Source organism: Lycium barbarum, chromosome 7 (genome assembly GCF_019175385.1).
Source record: "Lycium barbarum isolate Lr01 chromosome 7, ASM1917538v2, whole genome shotgun sequence".
NCBI lineage: Eukaryota > Viridiplantae > Streptophyta > Magnoliopsida > Solanales > Solanaceae > Lycium > Lycium barbarum.
This window is the reverse complement of record NC_083343.1, coordinates 126,193,252-126,213,499: the sequence shown is the minus strand read 5'-3', so window position 1 is coordinate 126,213,499 and position 20,248 is coordinate 126,193,252. Positions and strand designations below refer to the sequence as shown.

At 38.1% G+C, this 20,248-nt stretch overlaps 1 protein-coding gene across 5 annotated transcripts; it reads left to right on the top strand.

Moving 5' to 3' along the window:
* Nucleotides 1–4,191: 4,191 nt before the first annotated feature.
* LOC132604230 (uncharacterized) lies at nt 4,192–18,316 on the top strand. 5 transcript variants are annotated; one of them, XR_009568678.1, is made up of 6 exons: nt 4,192–4,799; nt 6,003–6,053; nt 7,186–7,271; nt 7,922–9,391; nt 12,582–12,667; nt 13,318–13,448. XR_009568678.1 is itself a non-coding variant. In XM_060317644.1 (6 exons), the coding sequence occupies exons 4-5, from the start codon at nt 7,924–7,926 to the stop codon at nt 11,383–11,385; spliced, it is 1,479 nt and encodes a 492-aa protein (XP_060173627.1). In that variant the 5' UTR covers nt 4,192–4,799; nt 6,003–6,053; nt 7,186–7,271; nt 7,922–7,923; the 3' UTR covers nt 11,386–11,425; nt 12,582–12,984. The 5 variants fall into 5 exon arrangements, 4 of the variants coding, with proteins under 4 accessions (XP_060173627.1, XP_060173625.1, XP_060173628.1 ...); XM_060317644.1 differs by lacking the exon at nt 13,318–13,448 and adding an exon at nt 11,375–11,425 and having other exon boundaries at nt 12,582–12,984; XM_060317645.1 differs by lacking the exons at nt 4,192–4,799; nt 6,003–6,053; nt 7,186–7,271; nt 7,922–9,391 and adding exons at nt 9,415–10,171; nt 11,375–11,425; nt 16,771–16,821; nt 17,912–18,316 and having other exon boundaries at nt 13,318–14,787.
* Nucleotides 18,317–20,248: the final 1,932 nt, after the last annotated feature.

Sequence of the window (20,248 nt, the reverse complement as noted above, 5' to 3'; positions counted from 1 at the left end):
AATATAACATTGCATTTATTCCAATTTATGTGGTATAGTTGGAATTTTGGTATTCAAATCTCTAAACTTTGTCCATGAAATAGGACTTAGAAGCTTTAAGTTTATTTAAATAAAATTTAAAAATTTAGAAACTACGTAAAAAGTAATATAAATCATAATAATTAACAACTTAAAATATTTAAAAGATATATTAAAAAAATTGATTGACTCACGAAATTTTAACCGTGTCATATTATTTGGGACGGGGGTAATAATTTATTTAACTCTCAGTGTATATGTATACTCAGCACGGACCCAAAGCATTACATTTGAGGGAATCTTACACATTTGATGAGTAGGCTAAAAATAATTATATTCGTCAGTTAAATATACAAAAAATATACACTATTTTGTATCTAAGATGTATGTTTTATGTATATCAAACATTAATATACAAAGAATACACATTTGCGGGCTATTATTTTGGTGGGCGGCTATATATCAAATTCACTACACTTAATACTATTCACATATGTTCTTTTGACACTATTATTTAATTTATACTCAATTTTTAATTATTATTTTTTTTGGCACTTTTACTCACTTCAAACATGCTTTCTCTCTAAAGTTCAAGCAAAAATAAATGAACATAAGACATTTATCACTTCCTTTATTATATTTTATGTGATATTATATCTTTGATTTCAAAAAGAGTCCCTTATTTATATTAATGACGAGGCTCAAAGAAAAATAATATATAAACTAATAAAATTGTTACCTGTTTTAGTAAAACTAAGTAAAACACATACTTACCTTTTTAATCAGATTTTAGCATTTGATACACCCATCATTGTCAAACTTGAAAATTCAGTCCACCACATCAGTGACATAAGCACAAAACATGGGTCCTCTAAAGTAAGGGTGTCAACCGGTTAAACTGTAACCGGTTTAACCGGTAACCGGAACCGGTTAGACCGGAACCGGAACCGGAACCGGTTATACCGGTTCCGGTTAACCGGATATTAATTTACCGGTCCGGTTCCAAATTTTTTTTAACCGGAACCGGTTAAACCGGAACCGGACCGGTTAAACCGGTTAAACCGGTTAAAATTAAAAAAAAAAAAATAGTATATATATTAAGTATATATTGTATATATAGTAGATATGTATACATAGTATATATATTAAGTTATACTTATATATATATATATATATATATATATATATATATATATATATATATATATATTAAGTTATGCATATATTTAGTATATATATTAAGTTATACATATATATAGTATATATATTAAGTATATATTGTATATATAGTATATATATTAAGTATATATTGTATATATAGTAGATATGTATATATAGTATATATATTAAGTTATATCTATATATCTATATATATATATATATATATATATATATATATATATATATATATATATATATATATATATATATATATATATATATATATTAAGCTATACCTATATATAGTATATAGTACATATATATATATATGTATATATAGTATATAGTACATATATATAAGTATGTATAGTATATATATTAAGTTATACATATATATAAGTATATATAGTATATAGTACATATTTATATATAAGTATATGTAAGTTATACATATATATGTATACGAAAAGCACTATTCTGTATTGCTGACTTACTGTTAGGCTGTTAGTCAGTAAATATTTAAACTTTAATTATAAAGTTGTATAACATATGAAAATATAGCTACAATATACAAATAAATACTATAATATATATATATAATACAAAAAACAAAAAAAAAATAGATTTTAATCACTCCAAACCGGACCGGTTCCGGTTTGAGGTTTAAAACCGGTAAACCGGAACCGGTTAAACCGGAACCGGTTAGGCGGTTCCGGTTTTGGAACCGGAACCGGCCGGTTTTCTAACCGGTTCCATAACCGGTTCCGGTTCCAACCGGTTGCCACCACTACTCTAAAGGGCAAAGTTGTCTATACGTAACAATATAAGCCAACAGAACAAACCAACAATCCACAGAAATAAAAGTAAAATGACCAGAATGCCCTCAATTGCCAAAGCAATCATGTTTACCTGCTGCTTGTTTATCACCATTTATTATAGTAGTATAGAAAGGAAAAAATAAACTTAATTGGTATATGAATTTATGAATCAAAATACATAAATATTTTCTTTTAGCTATTCACAAATGTTAGACACCTCGGGGGATATGTGTACCCCATGCACACCCTCATCTTGCAGGTCTCACACCTAAGCATGAGGTGTGGAGGAGAATCATTTAATTATGTCATTAAAGTATTTGTTTGATTATAGGAAAAACTAAGATGTCTATCTCATCGTTACATATAACTTTAAAGGAATATCTATGTAAATATGATATTTGTGGCTATTTTATTCTTTCATGTGATAGGCATCCCAACATTTCAAAGGTAATTAGTCGCACACTCGCACTTTATAAGAAGGTTAGTTTTTTACTTTGTTATGGAATACTTTAATTTATCCCTCAATGTGGGATTCTCGGTGCGTATTCAAATTTAATCGAGCCTTGATATAAATATTAGATATCAAATTGGAAATCAAAATAAGAACTTAGCTTTCTTTAGAAGTCTTGAGGAATTACCCGCACACTTATATGATATTGTATTGTATTTCAGTATCATATTTAGGTAGTGTATCATTTGATGTGATTTATAATATTTTATAATTTACTTTGATTGTATCATATTATAAGTAACTACTAATACAACAACAACCCAGTGAAATCCCACATCGTGGGGTCTTATAAGTAACTACTAATATGTTTACTAAAGTATTCTTCATTGATGTAAATAATGGGAAAATTACTCAACAAATGTGATTTAAGATAACTTCATTTTATTAATTTATCACCATTTATGCTTTGCAAATAATTTAAGCTATTAATTCATGCAACTCCCTGATGCAATAAATTTTTTCAAAAAAAATCGGTAAACAAAAATCAGAAAAAAAAAATTCGTAGCTTAAAAAAATGAGAGAATGATAAAAGTGAAAGAAAGAAGGCTAGTAAACAAACCATAAATTTGAGGGGGAGATGCTTAATAGAGTAAAGGATCGAGCAAAATAAAATAATATGATAAAAAGAAAAATATGATTATGAAATAATAAGTAAGAGCACATATTTAACGAAAAAGAAAAATAAGACAACGGTCCCACCTCGTCAAGTACATAAAATTAGATTATTATTTTTTTTGTTGTTACATGGCAATGAATTACTTATACAATAAACTAAAATTAAATTTTAACAATCCAAATAAATATTATATGAGTATTTAATAATACAATACAATGCGTAATACCATCAAAATGAGTTGGTAAACAAAGGGGCAATTTTCAGGAATGTCCTTATTTTGGGGTGGTTTTTAATTTTTGTCCTTCGTTAGAACCTCTTGGTTTCGGGTTCGAACCCCCGCTCAGTCAAAAAAAAATTTTAAAAAAATCACAAGGTAAAGTTTGGATTTTTCCAAGGTAGAATTTTGCTACCTTAAGGTAGAGTTTGCAATCAAACTCTACCTGATCAGACAGAGTTTGAGTCAAACTCTACCTGATCAGGTAGAGTTTTGCCTTCACGCATGTTTATACCTGAATGCAAAACTCTGCCTGCAGCTAGGGGTATACATGGACCGGATTGTTTCGGATTTTTCAAATACCAAACCAAACCAATTGCGTCGGGTGTTTCAACTTCGGGTTTTCTCGGTTTATTCGATTTTTTTTCAAAAAAGTCTTCATACAAAACATATGACTTTTACTTCAAATATTCTTTAATCCTAATAAGATACAACTATATAACTAAGGTGTTTCTTAAGAAAATAACACAAAATGTGAGATGAGCGATGGCATTGTATTAAAATATTCAACAAAAAAAAAAAGATAATAAAATCGGTTCAAATAAGTATTGCTAATTAATAAGCCATAGAGAAAATAACTTTAATCTAAATACTAAGTTATGCTAAAATAAGTATGGCTAATAAGTATTAATTACATGACAAAGAAAAAAATTAAGCTATGTATTTTTACGCTCTAAACCAATTATGCAAAACTAAAAATAGATATCCAACATTACTATCATTCCTAGTGTTAGAATTGAATTTCTTTTGTTAGCATTAGTTGTTACATCCCGTATTTTTGAACGTCGGATTAATTGTAAGTTGAGGTGGGGCCCACACGTCAAGATTTTTTTTGGGACATGTGACATATTATATGAATCACATATGTGAAGTTAAACACAACTCAAGAAGGACCCTTGGGCCAAATCAAAGTGGAAGTCCTCCAAACGAATATTTTTAAGAAAACGTTTTCGGGTAACCTGACTTTGGGGGGCAAAAACGATATTATAAGTTTGGAATTTGGAAAAGTACCAAGAAATAGAAGTTGTAGATAATTGAATTAGCTTTCCATCCATAGGTCGTGGGTTCCCAGGTGACGTCGGTACAAGGAGATATGGACGTTTTAAGGCAGAAAGGTCAGTGGGCTAGGCCCAATCCGAGCCCAACCGGGTTAGGCCCATTACCCATGTCCTTATAAGTGCCAATTTCGGCCTTCTTCATCATTTTAACACCAGGAACAACCAGAAAATTCTGGAAAGAGAGAGAGGAGCTTTGGAGAGAAAAAAAAACAATTTTGACCAAAATCCGAGCCCCGAATCCCGAAGCCCATGAAGGGAAAAGTGTTGTACGCTACGTTGTCTTCAATTTGAGCTAAAAATCAACCAAAGAGGAGAGTGATGACGTGGTGGCTGCCTACTTAAGGTAATATGTAGGCTCTTTTTCATTGCTAACAAGTTTATTTAAAGTTTTAACGGATTAGAACGGGAAAAATAGCGATATAAATTCGTCAGTTGGTATTGTGAATTATGGAATGAGATTTGAAGAGAATTTTGGATGAAAATAAATGTAGTTAACTTGTAGAATGTGGAGGATGTTGCTATTGATGTTGTTAGTATTAATTTCGACTTCATTACGGAAATAAAAATTATGAAATAGCTATATGTGAATTGTTATGTTGGTTGGTGAATTTAGAAGGATGCTAGTCCATATTAGCATGGAAATTGGTTGTAGGAAATTATGTCATTTTAATGTGATTTTATGACATTATGGAAAGGAAGTTAATAAAGTGTGGATTATTGTTGTTGGATATGAATTTGTAAGTAGAAAATGTGTTGTGATGGTTTTGTTGCATATGTAGGAATGTTGGGTGGAATTGATGGAATTGTTTAAATCCTTGGGTTTTGATTGGAGTGTTATTGAATTATGTTTGAATAACCTTGAGTTAGTGAATGAATATGAGAATGGTGATATTAGCTTGATATTGTGAAGTTGAAATGGAAATGAATTAATTTTGTTTAATATGTTAGTTGTGTTGTTGAGATCCTTATAAGGCAAATGAAGGTTAAATGGTTTAAGTTGGCATTGAAATGGAATGTAGAAGGTTATGTCATTTTAGAATGATTTTATGATATTATGGAAATGAAGTTGTTAAGGTGCAAATCATGATTATTGTTGATGAACTTGGAAGACGGAAACATGTTATGAATAAGTATGCTAAAGATTAGAAGCTTTGGGTGAATTATGACTTTGGTGGAAAGTTTGTATATTTTGTATACCTTATGAATATTTTTGTGGAAATGATATGAAATGCTTCTAAATTATATTGTGATGATCTAGATTAATGATGAATGTGAAACCATTGAGATTGGTTTGGAAATTGAAGTTGAAATGAAGGTTATGACATTATGTTGGAAAGATGGCAAGTTAAGTTATATTGTGTTTATAGTGATTGTTGTTGTTGTTGATGTTGCTGTTGGGTTGTTGTTGATTGTTTTGGCCGAGTTGAATTCTCGGGGATGTTATATGTATAGGGGAAGTGCTGCCGAAATTTCGGTAGACAAATATAAAGTTAAGTGAATTCTTAAAGTCTTGTAATTCCTAATTGGTAACTTTGACCATTTGTAGATTCGGAGTGAAACGGGATTTGAGTTTTGGCGAACGTAAGACGCATATAAGGTATGTAAAGCTATCCCGATTCTTCTCTTGGCATGTCCTAGATGTACTAGGCTTGGATTTACGCCTCGGGGAATATTCTGTCCATCGGAATCCGCGTTTGAAATCGTCGCTTTTTCATTCAATAGAATTGAATTCCTTAAGTATGCTTTGATGAAAAATTATGAAAAAATTTCCCAAATTGCTTAGGAAGTTATGGAATGTCCTAGAACCTTTGTAGGTGACCCCATAAGCTTAAAAATACGTAATTTGAGCCCACCGCTTCATTGGTTCCGAGGTGGGCCCACTATTTCCAATTTTACCCTTTATGTGTCTATGACTTGTCTTCGAGCGTTTTCGTTAGAGATACTCTAACTACTCCTTTATCTACTAAATAAAAACTATTTTAAATATTTCATTAAGTCTTATAAATTGTTTTGAATCTTGAAAACGATCTCGGATAGATTATGCCTCCGTAACCCGTTATGACATCTAAATTTACTTACTATGTTTCCGTCCGATTTCATTGATTTGATTTGACATTCGATATGCCTCATTGAGTCTCTGGAAATATATATATATATATATATATATATATATATATATATATATATATATATATATATATATATATATGGTATTTTTAGTGCATTTAGTTTCTCACTACTCCGTTCGTGGATGCCTCAATGTTTCCCCCACTGAGCCCGGGCCAGGATATGTTGTCAAGCGTGATCCTTTGCATTGTTCGCCGTGCCTCGATGTGAGGGGGCAGGTATATGCGTACATGGGTTTGTGGAGTATGCTGTGCCATGTACGCTTGTTCTGATATGATTTGATATGGCCATCTGATATGACATATTATGTTACGGGGTTATGCCCCTGTTCTGATTCTTCTGTGTTGTGGCACCAGCGTCGGGAGGGTGGCCACGTTCTGTCTGCCGAGTCCCTTGGCAGGGGCCGGATTTGATGTGACATATGTTTCTGTACACACTCTGCATGTTTTGAAAATATGTATCTGATACTTTGGGTTTTCTATTTACTTTCTGTACGTTCTGTACCAGTTATGATTTTGTTTCTGTAATTCAGGCTTTGCATATTCAGTACATATTTCGTACTGACCCCCTTTCTTCGGGGGCTGCGTTTTCATGCCGCGCAGGTACCGACGACAGGTTTGCTGAGCCGTCCGCTTAGGATCTTATTCTCCTATTTTGGAGCGCTCTCTTATCCAGAGCCCATCTTTTGGTATAGTCTGTCACTACTGTATATATATATATATATATTCTCGTTCATGGGTATGGCGGGGCCCTGTCCCGTCATATGATTCTGTCGGTCTATTTAGAGGTCTGTGGACATGTTTGTGGGTTAGGGTCTTTCTGTATGGATGTATGTACATGTCGTTTGGGCGATCCCATACGCCGAGGCGGCCGGTCCGCGTATGTTTATATATTGCTTGGTTAGCCCTGTGTGGCTTTTGTTGGTATTTTCTGCGTGCAGGGTATATTGGATAGTCCGTAAAACAAAGGAAACTCTGTCGAAATTTTTCTGGAAATTACCTAAATTTGAAATAAAGCCATGTCGGCTTCCGCCATATACTAGAATGAGTTGATAGAATTTGAGATAATATTTGATAGATGGGTTCGGGTGCCCCGATCGGGCACTAGTCACGGCCGACGGGGTTGGGTCGTGACAGAAGTGGTATCAGAGCGGTTTGGTTCTCGGAATGTCTACAGACCGTGTCTAGTAGAGTCTTGTTTATCGGTGTGTTGTGCACCACATCTATAAACAGGAGGCTACAGGGCATTTAGGATGCTACCCTTCCTTCTTATCTTAGATCGTGCGATAGAGCGATATTATCAGGATGATTCCTCCCTAACGAATTGTTTTGTTTTCAGCCATGCCTCCGAAGAAAGCGACAGCTGCCCAGAAGGGCAAGTCAGTAGCAGCCGGAGAGACTAGTCGGGCTCAGAAAGTCACTCGGACCCTTGCTCAAATTATGCAAGATACTGCGCCCCGGCCAACCGACTCTACTACATCATCATCATCGGAGGAGTCTGGAGCAGCAGCCGCTGCCACTATGGATCAGGGGGCGGCTTCACCAGTAGCTCCAGAGGTTCCAGTACCTGAGCCTCCAGCTCCACAGCCAGGGGCTGAGGATCGGGCTATGAGAGATGCGGTCCAGTTGTTGACCAGACTGGTAGCAGGGCAGGTTCATAGGCACGGACTTGGGGATGGTCGTGCAGACAGACGTGACAGTTCGAGAGCTCGTGAGTTCCTGACCTGTAATCCTCCAGAGTTCTTCGGGACAAAGCCCGAGGAGGATCCTGAGGAGTTTATCAGGAAGATGCGGCGCACTTTGCATTTGATTAATGCTTCCGCGACAGAGTCAGTCACGTTGGCTTCGTACCGGTTGTATGATGTAGCGGCTAATTGGTACGAGTCATGGGAGTTATCCAGAGGTGACGGCGCTCCCCCAGCAGTTTGGGATGATTTTTCTCAGGCCTTTCTTAGCCATTTTCTGCCTCCGGAGTTACGGCGGGCCAGGGCTGACAGATTCTTATTGCTGAGACAGAGGGGCCGCAGTGTTCGAGAGTACAGTATGGAGTTCGACTCATTGGCCCGATATGCACCTGCTGTGGTAGCTACTATGGCTGACAGGATGGACAGGTATATTCTGGGGCTGGACCGTTATTTTGTCGACAGTTGCTTGGTATTGGCCGCTCAGCCCGATATGGATATTGCCCGGATTCAGGCGCACGCTCAGGGCATGGAGGACCGGCACAGGGGTCATCAGCCCGATAGGAGTCAGGATCGGAGACAGCCCAAGAGGGCCAGATCATCTGGGTATTTTGAGGAATTTCGGAGTGGGCAGCCTCAGCATCAGCAGCAGTCTAGCAAGCATTCTTCCCAGCCCGCACAGAGCACACCTCCGCAGTTCTCAGGCAGGAGATTTGATAGCCCAGGGTATTTAGGAGCAGGCCAGAGCTCCGGGGTTTCAGGTTCGCGGGTAGACAGAAGTTCCGGTCAGACGAGGCCACCCAGGCCTCAGTGTTCTTATTGTGGGAGATACCACCCGGGAGAGTGCTACCGTGCTACAGGTGCTTGTTATTCTTGTGGCCGCCAGGGCCATACTGTGAGAGAGTGTCCGTATAAGGGTAATTTGGGAGGTCCAGCGCAGCCTACCGGATTAGTCGCTGGGTCATCGTCTCCTTCGATAGCCATGCGCCCTGCGGGGCAGGGTACGTCGACATCAGCAAGCCGCGGCAGAGGTCGTGGCGGGGCTCCCAGTTCAAGCGGTCCTTCGAACCGCATCTATGCCTTGACTAGTCGACAGGACCCGGAGGCGCTACCAAACGCGGATACAGGTATACTAATGTCTTTTTCGAAATATAAGTGTATTAACAGATTTAGCCTCTACTATGTGATATATTTTCCCCAAAATGCTTACAAGACCCTATAAGATTAATTTAACATTCGAGGACGAATGTTCTAAAGGGGGGGAGGATGTTACATCCCGTATTTTTGAACGTCGGATTAATTGTAAGTTGAGGTGGGGCCCACACGTCAAGATTTTTTTTGGGACATGTGACATATTATATGAATCACATATGTGAAGTTAAACACAACTCAAGAAGGACCCTTGGGCCAAATCAAAGTGGAAGTCCTCCAAACGAATATTTTTAAGAAAACGTTTTCGGGTAACCTGACTTTGGGGGGCAAAAACGATATTATAAGTTTGGAATTTGGAAAAGTACCAAGAAATAGAAGTTGTAGATAATTGAATTAGCTTTCCATCCATAGGTCGTGGGTTCCCAGGTGACGTCGGTACAAGGAGATATGGACGTTTTAAGGCAGAAAGGTCAGTGGGCTAGGCCCAATCCGAGCCCAACCGGGTTAGGCCCATTACCCATGTCCTTATAAGTGCCAATTTCGGCCTTCTTCATCATTTTAACACCAGGAACAACCAGAAAATTCTGGAAAGAGAGAGAGGAGCTTTGGAGAGAAAAAAAAACAATTTTGACCAAAATCCGAGCCCCGAATCCCGAAGCCCATGAAGGGAAAAGTGTTGTACGCTACGTTGTCTTCAATTTGAGCTAAAAATCAACCAAAGAGGAGAGTGATGACGTGGTGGCTGCCTACTTAAGGTAATATGTAGGCTCTTTTTCATTGCTAACAAGTTTATTTAAAGTTTTAACGGATTAGAACGGGAAAAATAGCGATATAAATTCGTCAGTTGGTATTGTGAATTATGGAATGAGATTTGAAGAGAATTTTGGATGAAAATAAATGTAGTTAACTTGTAGAATGTGGAGGATGTTGCTATTGATGTTGTTAGTATTAATTTCGACTTCATTACGGAAATAAAAATTATGAAATAGCTATATGTGAATTGTTATGTTGGTTGGTGAATTTAGAAGGATGCTAGTCCATATTAGCATGGAAATTGGTTGTAGGAAATTATGTCATTTTAATGTGATTTTATGACATTATGGAAAGGAAGTTAATAAAGTGTGGATTATTGTTGTTGGATATGAATTTGTAAGTAGAAAATGTGTTGTGATGGTTTTGTTGCATATGTAGGAATGTTGGGTGGAATTGATGGAATTGTTTAAATCCTTGGGTTTTGATTGGAGTGTTATTGAATTATGTTTGAATAACCTTGAGTTAGTGAATGAATATGAGAATGGTGATATTAGCTTGATATTGTGAAGTTGAAATGGAAATGAATTAATTTTGTTTAATATGTTAGTTGTGTTGTTGAGATCCTTATAAGGCAAATGAAGGTTAAATGGTTTAAGTTGGCATTGAAATGGAATGTAGAAGGTTATGTCATTTTAGAATGATTTTATGATATTATGGAAATGAAGTTGTTAAGGTGCAAATCATGATTATTGTTGATGAACTTGGAAGACGGAAACATGTTATGAATAAGTATGCTAAAGATTAGAAGCTTTGGGTGAATTATGACTTTGGTGGAAAGTTTGTATATTTTGTATACCTTATGAATATTTTTGTGGAAATGATATGAAATGCTTCTAAATTATATTGTGATGATCTAGATTAATGATGAATGTGAAACCATTGAGATTGGTTTGGAAATTGAAGTTGAAATGAAGGTTATGACATTATGTTGGAAAGATGGCAAGTTAAGTTATATTGTGTTTATAGTGATTGTTGTTGTTGTTGATGTTGCTGTTGGGTTGTTGTTGATTGTTTTGGCCGAGTTGAATTCTCGGGGATGTTATATGTATAGGGGAAGTGCTGCCGAAATTTCGGTAGACAAATATAAAGTTAAGTGAATTCTTAAAGTCTTGTAATTCCTAATTGGTAACTTTGACCATTTGTAGATTCGGAGTGAAACGGGATTTGAGTTTTGGCGAACGTAAGACGCATATAAGGTATGTAAAGCTATCCCGATTCTTCTCTTGGCATGTCCTAGATGTACTAGGCTTGGATTTACGCCTCGGGGAATATTCTGTCCATCGGAATCCGCGTTTGAAATCGTCGCTTTTTCATTCAATAGAATTGAATTCCTTAAGTATGCTTTGATGAAAAATTATGAAAAAATTTCCCAAATTGCTTAGGAAGTTATGGAATGTCCTAGAACCTTTGTAGGTGACCCCATAAGCTTAAAAATACGTAATTTGAGCCCACCGCTTCATTGGTTCCGAGGTGGGCCCACTATTTCCAATTTTACCCTTTATGTGTCTATGACTTGTCTTCGAGCGTTTTCGTTAGAGATACTCTAACTACTCCTTTATCTACTAAATAAAAACTATTTTAAATATTTCATTAAGTCTTATAAATTGTTTTGAATCTTGAAAACGATCTCGGATAGATTATGCCTCCGTAACCCGTTATGACATCTAAATTTACTTACTATGTTTCCGTCCGATTTCATTGATTTGATTTGACATTCGATATGCCTCATTGAGTCTCTGGAAATATATATATATATATATATATATATATATATATATATATATATATATATATATATATATATATATATATATATATATATATATATATATGGTATTTTTAGTGCATTTAGTTTCTCACTACTCCGTTCGTGGATGCCTCAATGTTTCCCCCACTGAGCCCGGGCCAGGATATGTTGTCAAGCGTGATCCTTTGCATTGTTCGCCGTGCCTCGATGTGAGGGGGCAGGTATATGCGTACATGGGTTTGTGGAGTATGCTGTGCCATGTACGCTTGTTCTGATATGATTTGATATGGCCATCTGATATGACATATTATGTTACGGGGTTATGCCCCTGTTCTGATTCTTCTGTGTTGTGGCACCAGCGTCGGGAGGGTGGCCACGTTCTGTCTGCCGAGTCCCTTGGCAGGGGCCGGATTTGATGTGACATATGTTTCTGTACACACTCTGCATGTTTTGAAAATATGTATCTGATACTTTGGGTTTTCTATTTACTTTCTGTACGTTCTGTACCAGTTATGATTTTGTTTCTGTAATTCAGGCTTTGCATATTCAGTACATATTTCGTACTGACCCCCTTTCTTCGGGGGCTGCGTTTTCATGCCGCGCAGGTACCGACGACAGGTTTGCTGAGCCGTCCGCTTAGGATCTTATTCTCCTATTTTGGAGCGCTCTCTTATCCAGAGCCCATCTTTTGGTATAGTCTGTCACTACTGTATATATATATATATATATTCTCGTTCATGGGTATGGCGGGGCCCTGTCCCGTCATATGATTCTGTCGGTCTATTTAGAGGTCTGTGGACATGTTTGTGGGTTAGGGTCTTTCTGTATGGATGTATGTACATGTCGTTTGGGCGATCCCATACGCCGAGGCGGCCGGTCCGCGTATGTTTATATATTGCTTGGTTAGCCCTGTGTGGCTTTTGTTGGTATTTTCTGCGTGCAGGGTATATTGGATAGTCCGTAAAACAAAGGAAACTCTGTCGAAATTTTTCTGGAAATTACCTAAATTTGAAATAAAGCCATGTCGGCTTCCGCCATATACTAGAATGAGTTGATAGAATTTGAGATAATATTTGATAGATGGGTTCGGGTGCCCCGATCGGGCACTAGTCACGGCCGACGGGGTTGGGTCGTGACAGAAGTGGTATCAGAGCGGTTTGGTTCTCGGAATGTCTACAGACCGTGTCTAGTAGAGTCTTGTTTATCGGTGTGTTGTGCACCACATCTATAAACAGGAGGCTACAGGGCATTTAGGATGCTACCCTTCCTTCTTATCTTAGATCGTGCGATAGAGCGATATTATCAGGATGATTCCTCCCTAACGAATTGTTTTGTTTTCAGCCATGCCTCCGAAGAAAGCGACAGCTGCCCAGAAGGGCAAGTCAGTAGCAGCCGGAGAGACTAGTCGGGCTCAGAAAGTCACTCGGACCCTTGCTCAAATTATGCAAGATACTGCGCCCCGGCCAACCGACTCTACTACATCATCATCATCGGAGGAGTCTGGAGCAGCAGCCGCTGCCACTATGGATCAGGGGGCGGCTTCACCAGTAGCTCCAGAGGTTCCAGTACCTGAGCCTCCAGCTCCACAGCCAGGGGCTGAGGATCGGGCTATGAGAGATGCGGTCCAGTTGTTGACCAGACTGGTAGCAGGGCAGGTTCATAGGCACGGACTTGGGGATGGTCGTGCAGACAGACGTGACAGTTCGAGAGCTCGTGAGTTCCTGACCTGTAATCCTCCAGAGTTCTTCGGGACAAAGCCCGAGGAGGATCCTGAGGAGTTTATCAGGAAGATGCGGCGCACTTTGCATTTGATTAATGCTTCCGCGACAGAGTCAGTCACGTTGGCTTCGTACCGGTTGTATGATGTAGCGGCTAATTGGTACGAGTCATGGGAGTTATCCAGAGGTGACGGCGCTCCCCCAGCAGTTTGGGATGATTTTTCTCAGGCCTTTCTTAGCCATTTTCTGCCTCCGGAGTTACGGCGGGCCAGGGCTGACAGATTCTTATTGCTGAGACAGAGGGGCCGCAGTGTTCGAGAGTACAGTATGGAGTTCGACTCATTGGCCCGATATGCACCTGCTGTGGTAGCTACTATGGCTGACAGGATGGACAGGTATATTCTGGGGCTGGACCGTTATTTTGTCGACAGTTGCTTGGTATTGGCCGCTCAGCCCGATATGGATATTGCCCGGATTCAGGCGCACGCTCAGGGCATGGAGGACCGGCACAGGGGTCATCAGCCCGATAGGAGTCAGGATCGGAGACAGCCCAAGAGGGCCAGATCATCTGGGTATTTTGAGGAATTTCGGAGTGGGCAGCCTCAGCATCAGCAGCAGTCTAGCAAGCATTCTTCCCAGCCCGCACAGAGCACACCTCCGCAGTTCTCAGGCAGGAGATTTGATAGCCCAGGGTATTTAGGAGCAGGCCAGAGCTCCGGGGTTTCAGGTTCGCGGGTAGACAGAAGTTCCGGTCAGACGAGGCCACCCAGGCCTCAGTGTTCTTATTGTGGGAGATACCACCCGGGAGAGTGCTACCGTGCTACAGGTGCTTGTTATTCTTGTGGCCGCCAGGGCCATACTGTGAGAGAGTGTCCGTATAAGGGTAATTTGGGAGGTCCAGCGCAGCCTACCGGATTAGTCGCTGGGTCATCGTCTCCTTCGATAGCCATGCGCCCTGCGGGGCAGGGTACGTCGACATCAGCAAGCCGCGGCAGAGGTCGTGGCGGGGCTCCCAGTTCAAGCGGTCCTTCGAACCGCATCTATGCCTTGACTAGTCGACAGGACCCGGAGGCGCTACCAAACGCGGATACAGGTATACTAATGTCTTTTTCGAAATATAAGTGTATTAACAGATTTAGCCTCTACTATGTGATATATTTTCCCCAAAATGCTTACAAGACCCTATAAGATTAATTTAACATTCGAGGACGAATGTTCTAAAGGGGGGGAGGATGTTACATCCCGTATTTTTGAACGTCGGATTAATTGTAAGTTGAGGTGGGGCCCACACGTCAAGATTTTTTTTGGGACATGTGACATATTATATGAATCACATATGTGAAGTTAAACACAACTCAAGAAGGACCCTTGGGCCAAATCAAAGTGGAAGTCCTCCAAACGAATATTTTTAAGAAAACGTTTTCGGGTAACCTGACTTTGGGGGGCAAAAACGATATTATAAGTTTGGAATTTGGAAAAGTACCAAGAAATAGAAGTTGTAGATAATTGAATTAGCTTTCCATCCATAGGCCGTGGGTTCCCAGGTGACGTCGGTACAAGGAGATATGGACGTTTTAAGGCAGAAAGGTCAGTGGGCTAGGCCCAATCCGAGCCCAACCGGGTTAGGCCCATTACCCATGTCCTTATAAGTGCCAATTTCGGCCTTCTTCATCATTTTAACACCAGGAACAACCAGAAAATTCTGGAAAGAGAGAGAGGAGCTTTGGAGAGAAAAAAAAACAATTTTGACCAAAATCCGAGCCCCGAATCCCGAAGCCCATGAAGGGAAAAGTGTTGTACGCTACGTTGTCTTCAATTTGAGCTAAAAATCAACCAAAGAGGAGAGTGATGACGTGGTGGCTGCCTACTTAAGGTAATATGTAGGCTCTTTTTCATTGCTAACAAGTTTATTTAAAGTTTTAACGGATTAGAACGGGAAAAATAGCGATATAAATTCGTCAGTTGGTATTGTGAATTATGGAATGAGATTTGAAGAGAATTTTGGATGAAAATAAATGTAGTTAACTTGTAGAATGTGGAGGATGTTGCTATTGATGTTGTTAGTATTAATTTCGACTTCATTACGGAAATAAAAATTATGAAATAGCTATATGTGAATTGTTATGTTGGTTGGTGAATTTAGAAGGATGCTAGTCCATATTAGCATGGAAATTGGTTGTAGGAAATTATGTCATTTTAATGTGATTTTATGACATTATGGAAAGGAAGTTAATAAAGTGTGGATTATTGTTGTTGGATATGAATTTGTAAGTAGAAAATGTGTTGTGATGGTTTTGTTGCATATGTAGGAATGTTGGGTGGAATTGATGGAATTGTTTAAATCCTTGGGTTTTGATTGGAGTGTTATTGAATTATGTTTGAATAACCTTGAGTTAGTGAATGAATATGAGAATGGTGATATTAGCTTGATATTGTGAAGTTGAAATGGAAATGAATTAATTTTGTTTAATATGTTAGTTGTGTTGTTGAGATCCTTATAAGGCAAATGAAGGTTAAATGGTTTAAGTTGGCATTGAAATGGAATGTAGAAGGTTATGTCATTTTAGAATGATTTTATGATATTATGGAAATGAAGTTGTTAAGGTGCAAATCATGATTATTGTTGATGAACTTGGAAGACGGAAACATGTTATGAATAAGTATGCTAAAGATTAGAAGCTTTGGGTGAATTATGACTTTGGTGGAAAGTTTGTATATTTTGTATACCTTATGAATATTTTTGTGGAAATGATATGAAATGCTTCTAAATTATATTGTGATGATCTAGATTAATGATGAATGTGAAACCATTGAGATTGGTTTGGAAATTGAAGTTGAAATGAAGGTTATGACATTATGTTGGAAAGATGGCAAGTTAAGTTATATTGTGTTTATAGTGATTGTTGTTGTTGTTGATGTTGCTGTTGGGTTGTTGTTGATTGTTTTGGCCGAGTTGAATTCTCGGGGATGTTATATGTATAGGGGAAGTGCTGCCGAAATTTCGGTAGACAAATATAAAGTTAAGTGAATTCTTAAAGTCTTGTAATTCCTAATTGGTAACTTTGACCATTTGTAGATTCGGAGTGAAACGGGATTTGAGTTTTGGCGAACGTAAGACGCATATAAGGTATGTAAAGCTATCCCGATTCTTCTCTTGGCATGTCCTAGATGTACTAGGCTTGGATTTACGCCTCGGGGAATATTCTGTCCATCGGAATCCGCGTTTGAAATCGTCGCTTTTTCATTCAATAGAATTGAATTCCTTAAGTATGCTTTGATGAAAAATTATGAAAAAATTTCCCAAATTGCTTAGGAAGTTATGGAATGTCCTAGAACCTTTGTAGGTGACCCCATAAGCTTAAAAATACGTAATTTGAGCCCACCGCTTCATTGGTTCCGAGGTGGGCCCACTATTTCCAATTTTACCCTTTATGTGTCTATGACTTGTCTTCGAGCGTTTTCGTTAGAGATACTCTAACTACTCCTTTATCTACTAAATAAAAACTATTTTAAATATTTCATTAAGTCTTATAAATTGTTTTGAATCTTGAAAACGATCTCGGATAGATTATGCCTCCGTAACCCGTTATGACATCTAAATTTACTTACTATGTTTCCGTCCGATTTCATTGATTTGATTTGACATTCGATATGCCTCATTGAGTCTCTGGAAATATATATATATATATATATATATGGTATTTTTAGTGCATTTAGTTTCTCACTACTCCGTTCGTGGATGCCTCAATGTTTCCCCCACTGAGCCCGGGCCAGGATATGTTGTCAAGCGTGATCCTTTGCATTGTTCGCCGTGCCTCGATGTGAGGGGGCAGGTATATGCGTACATGGGTTTGTGGAGTATGCTGTGCCATGTACGCTTGTTCTGATATGATTTGATATGGCCATCTGATATGACATATTATGTTACGGGGTTATGCCCCTGTTCTGATTCTTCTGTGTTGTGGCACCAGCGTCGGGAGGGTGGCCACGTTCTGTCTGCCGAGTCCCTTGGCAGGGGCCGGATTTGATGTGACATATGTTTCTGTACACACTCTGCATGTTTTGAAAATATGTATCTGATACTTTGGGTTTTCTATTTACTTTCTGTACGTTCTGTACCAGTTATGATTTTGTTTCTGTAATTCAGGCTTTGCATATTCAGTACATATTTCGTACTGACCCCCTTTCTTCGGGGGCTGCGTTTTCATGCCGCGCAGGTACCGACGACAGGTTTGCTGAGCCGTCCGCTTAGGATCTTATTCTCCTATTTTGGAGCGCTCTCTTATCCAGAGCCCATCTTTTGGTATAGTCTGTCACTACTGTATATATATATATATATATATTCTCGTTCATGGGTATGGCGGGGCCCTGTCCCGTCATATGATTCTGTCGGTCTATTTAGAGGTCTGTGGACATGTTTGTGGGTTAGGGTCTTTCTGTATGGATGTATGTACATGTCGTTTGGGCGATCCCATACGCCGAGGCGGCCGGTCCGCGTATGTTTATATATTGCTTGGTTAGCCCTGTGTGGCTTTTGTTGGTATTTTCTGCGTGCAGGGTATATTGGATAGTCCGTAAAACAAAGGAAACTCTGTCGAAATTTTTCTGGAAATTACCTAAATTTGAAATAAAGCCATGTCGGCTTCCGCCATATACTAGAATGAGTTGATAGAATTTGAGATAATATTTGATAGATGGGTTCGGGTGCCCCGATCGGGCACTAGTCACGGCCGACGGGGTTGGGTCGTGACATTAGTGTTGAGTTGGTTTTGATTTGGACTTTATTTGAGTTACTAACATTTATGGGATATAAAACTTATTGGCATTCAAAATTCTAAGTTCAAGCTTAAAATAATACTATAAAAGACAAAAAACTATGAAAAAATTTAAGAAATATTTACAAATAACATTACAAATAAATATTTTTAAAATTGAATACACGTAATGTCGGGTCGGTTTTGTTCGGTTTGACTTTTTTTTGGCTAAAACCAAACCAAACCAATTATGGTCGGATTTTTTTTTTTTCAACACCAAACCAAATCAAACCAAACCACCAGTCGGGTTTTTTTCTCGGTTTGATTCAGTTTATCTGTTTAGTGCGGTTTGTTTTGTACACCCCTACCTGCAGCAAACTTTGCCTGCTGGGCAAAATTCTGCCCGCGTGTAGAGTTTTGCATTCAAAATTCTGTCTGAGGTATCATGCGAATCCAAACCTCTGCCCGATTTTTTTTTTTTTACTGAGCTGGTATTCGAACCTAAAACTTTAGGATACCAATTTAAGGGATAAAAATTAAAGACCACCAATTTGAGAGACAAAAATTGAAGACCAGTGCTTTTGAAGGACAATCCGCACAAAAAAGTGTAAACGGAGCTTGCTAGCCCATAATAGATGTCTTACCCAATACATGTATACATTCCTCGAATGTGGGTCTGATTAAGAGTAAGTTTGTTTTACGTTGTATTGATTTATTGAATCACTTGTTAAAAACCGTAGAATAACGGGAAAATGTCGAAATTTATTCTTTTACTATTTGAAATTATTCATATTTGTCATCTTAAACTTTTGGTTCATTCATACCTTTGCCGTTAGCAAATCGTCTTGTATTTGCCCTTATCATTAACGAGAGCTCCAGCATAAAATGAGTGGACTCTACGTATCTAAAGTTTGTGAAGATCCACATTTAACCCTAGACTTTACTGTGGTTTAGAGCTAACCTTGAGCTTGGAGCTCCGTTAGGGCTCAAGGAAAAAATGAGACCTTTTCCTAACAAAGGGATTAGATTGGACCAAGGGTTTTACAGAAGACAAAGTTATTAACTTTGAATTTTACAAGGACAAATTTAACCCCTTTTACCTAATATAATTGTTGAAGCTTTGCAATTTATGTCCTGATAAATTCTCATGTGTTGAATTGCGGGGACAACAGGCCAACATTGATTTATGTTCGATATCGTTGGAAAATATACTTACTTTGAATAGAACCTGCATATCGTGACGGCATGGTGCCATGATATATATGAATTATGAATAAAGCACACATGGTCTAATTATTTAATTTTTCTTGTACATAAAGTTCAACCCCACCCTCTTCCTATCACTAGGAAAACCTTAAGCATTTCTAGCTATTAATGAAACGTCATTCATCCAAATCTTTCTTAGCTACCCATTGCCCATTGGTGACAAAGTGGAGGCATACGACATCACCGTTATAGTGTACATTAAATATTCGTGAAAGAGACATCCTTAATTAAAACTTTAAAACAAAATAATATACAATTGATGTTGAGTTTTTTTTTACTCCTACAACCTATAGAAAAGGTCAAAGAAGTACTGTATTAAATAAGATATAGTGGAAATTGAACCAAAAAAATGGTGAAAGAATTCTCCTTCTATTCATTTGATGTGATGCCTTTTCTTTTATCTGGTAAAAAGTATACTAGTTTATACATATAGACTTTTTAACTTTAAACTTTTCTTTCCTAAATGACATGTTTCAATTGTTACAGAAATGTCATTCATATGATATAAAAGGAAATGGGAAGAGCGCTTTACTT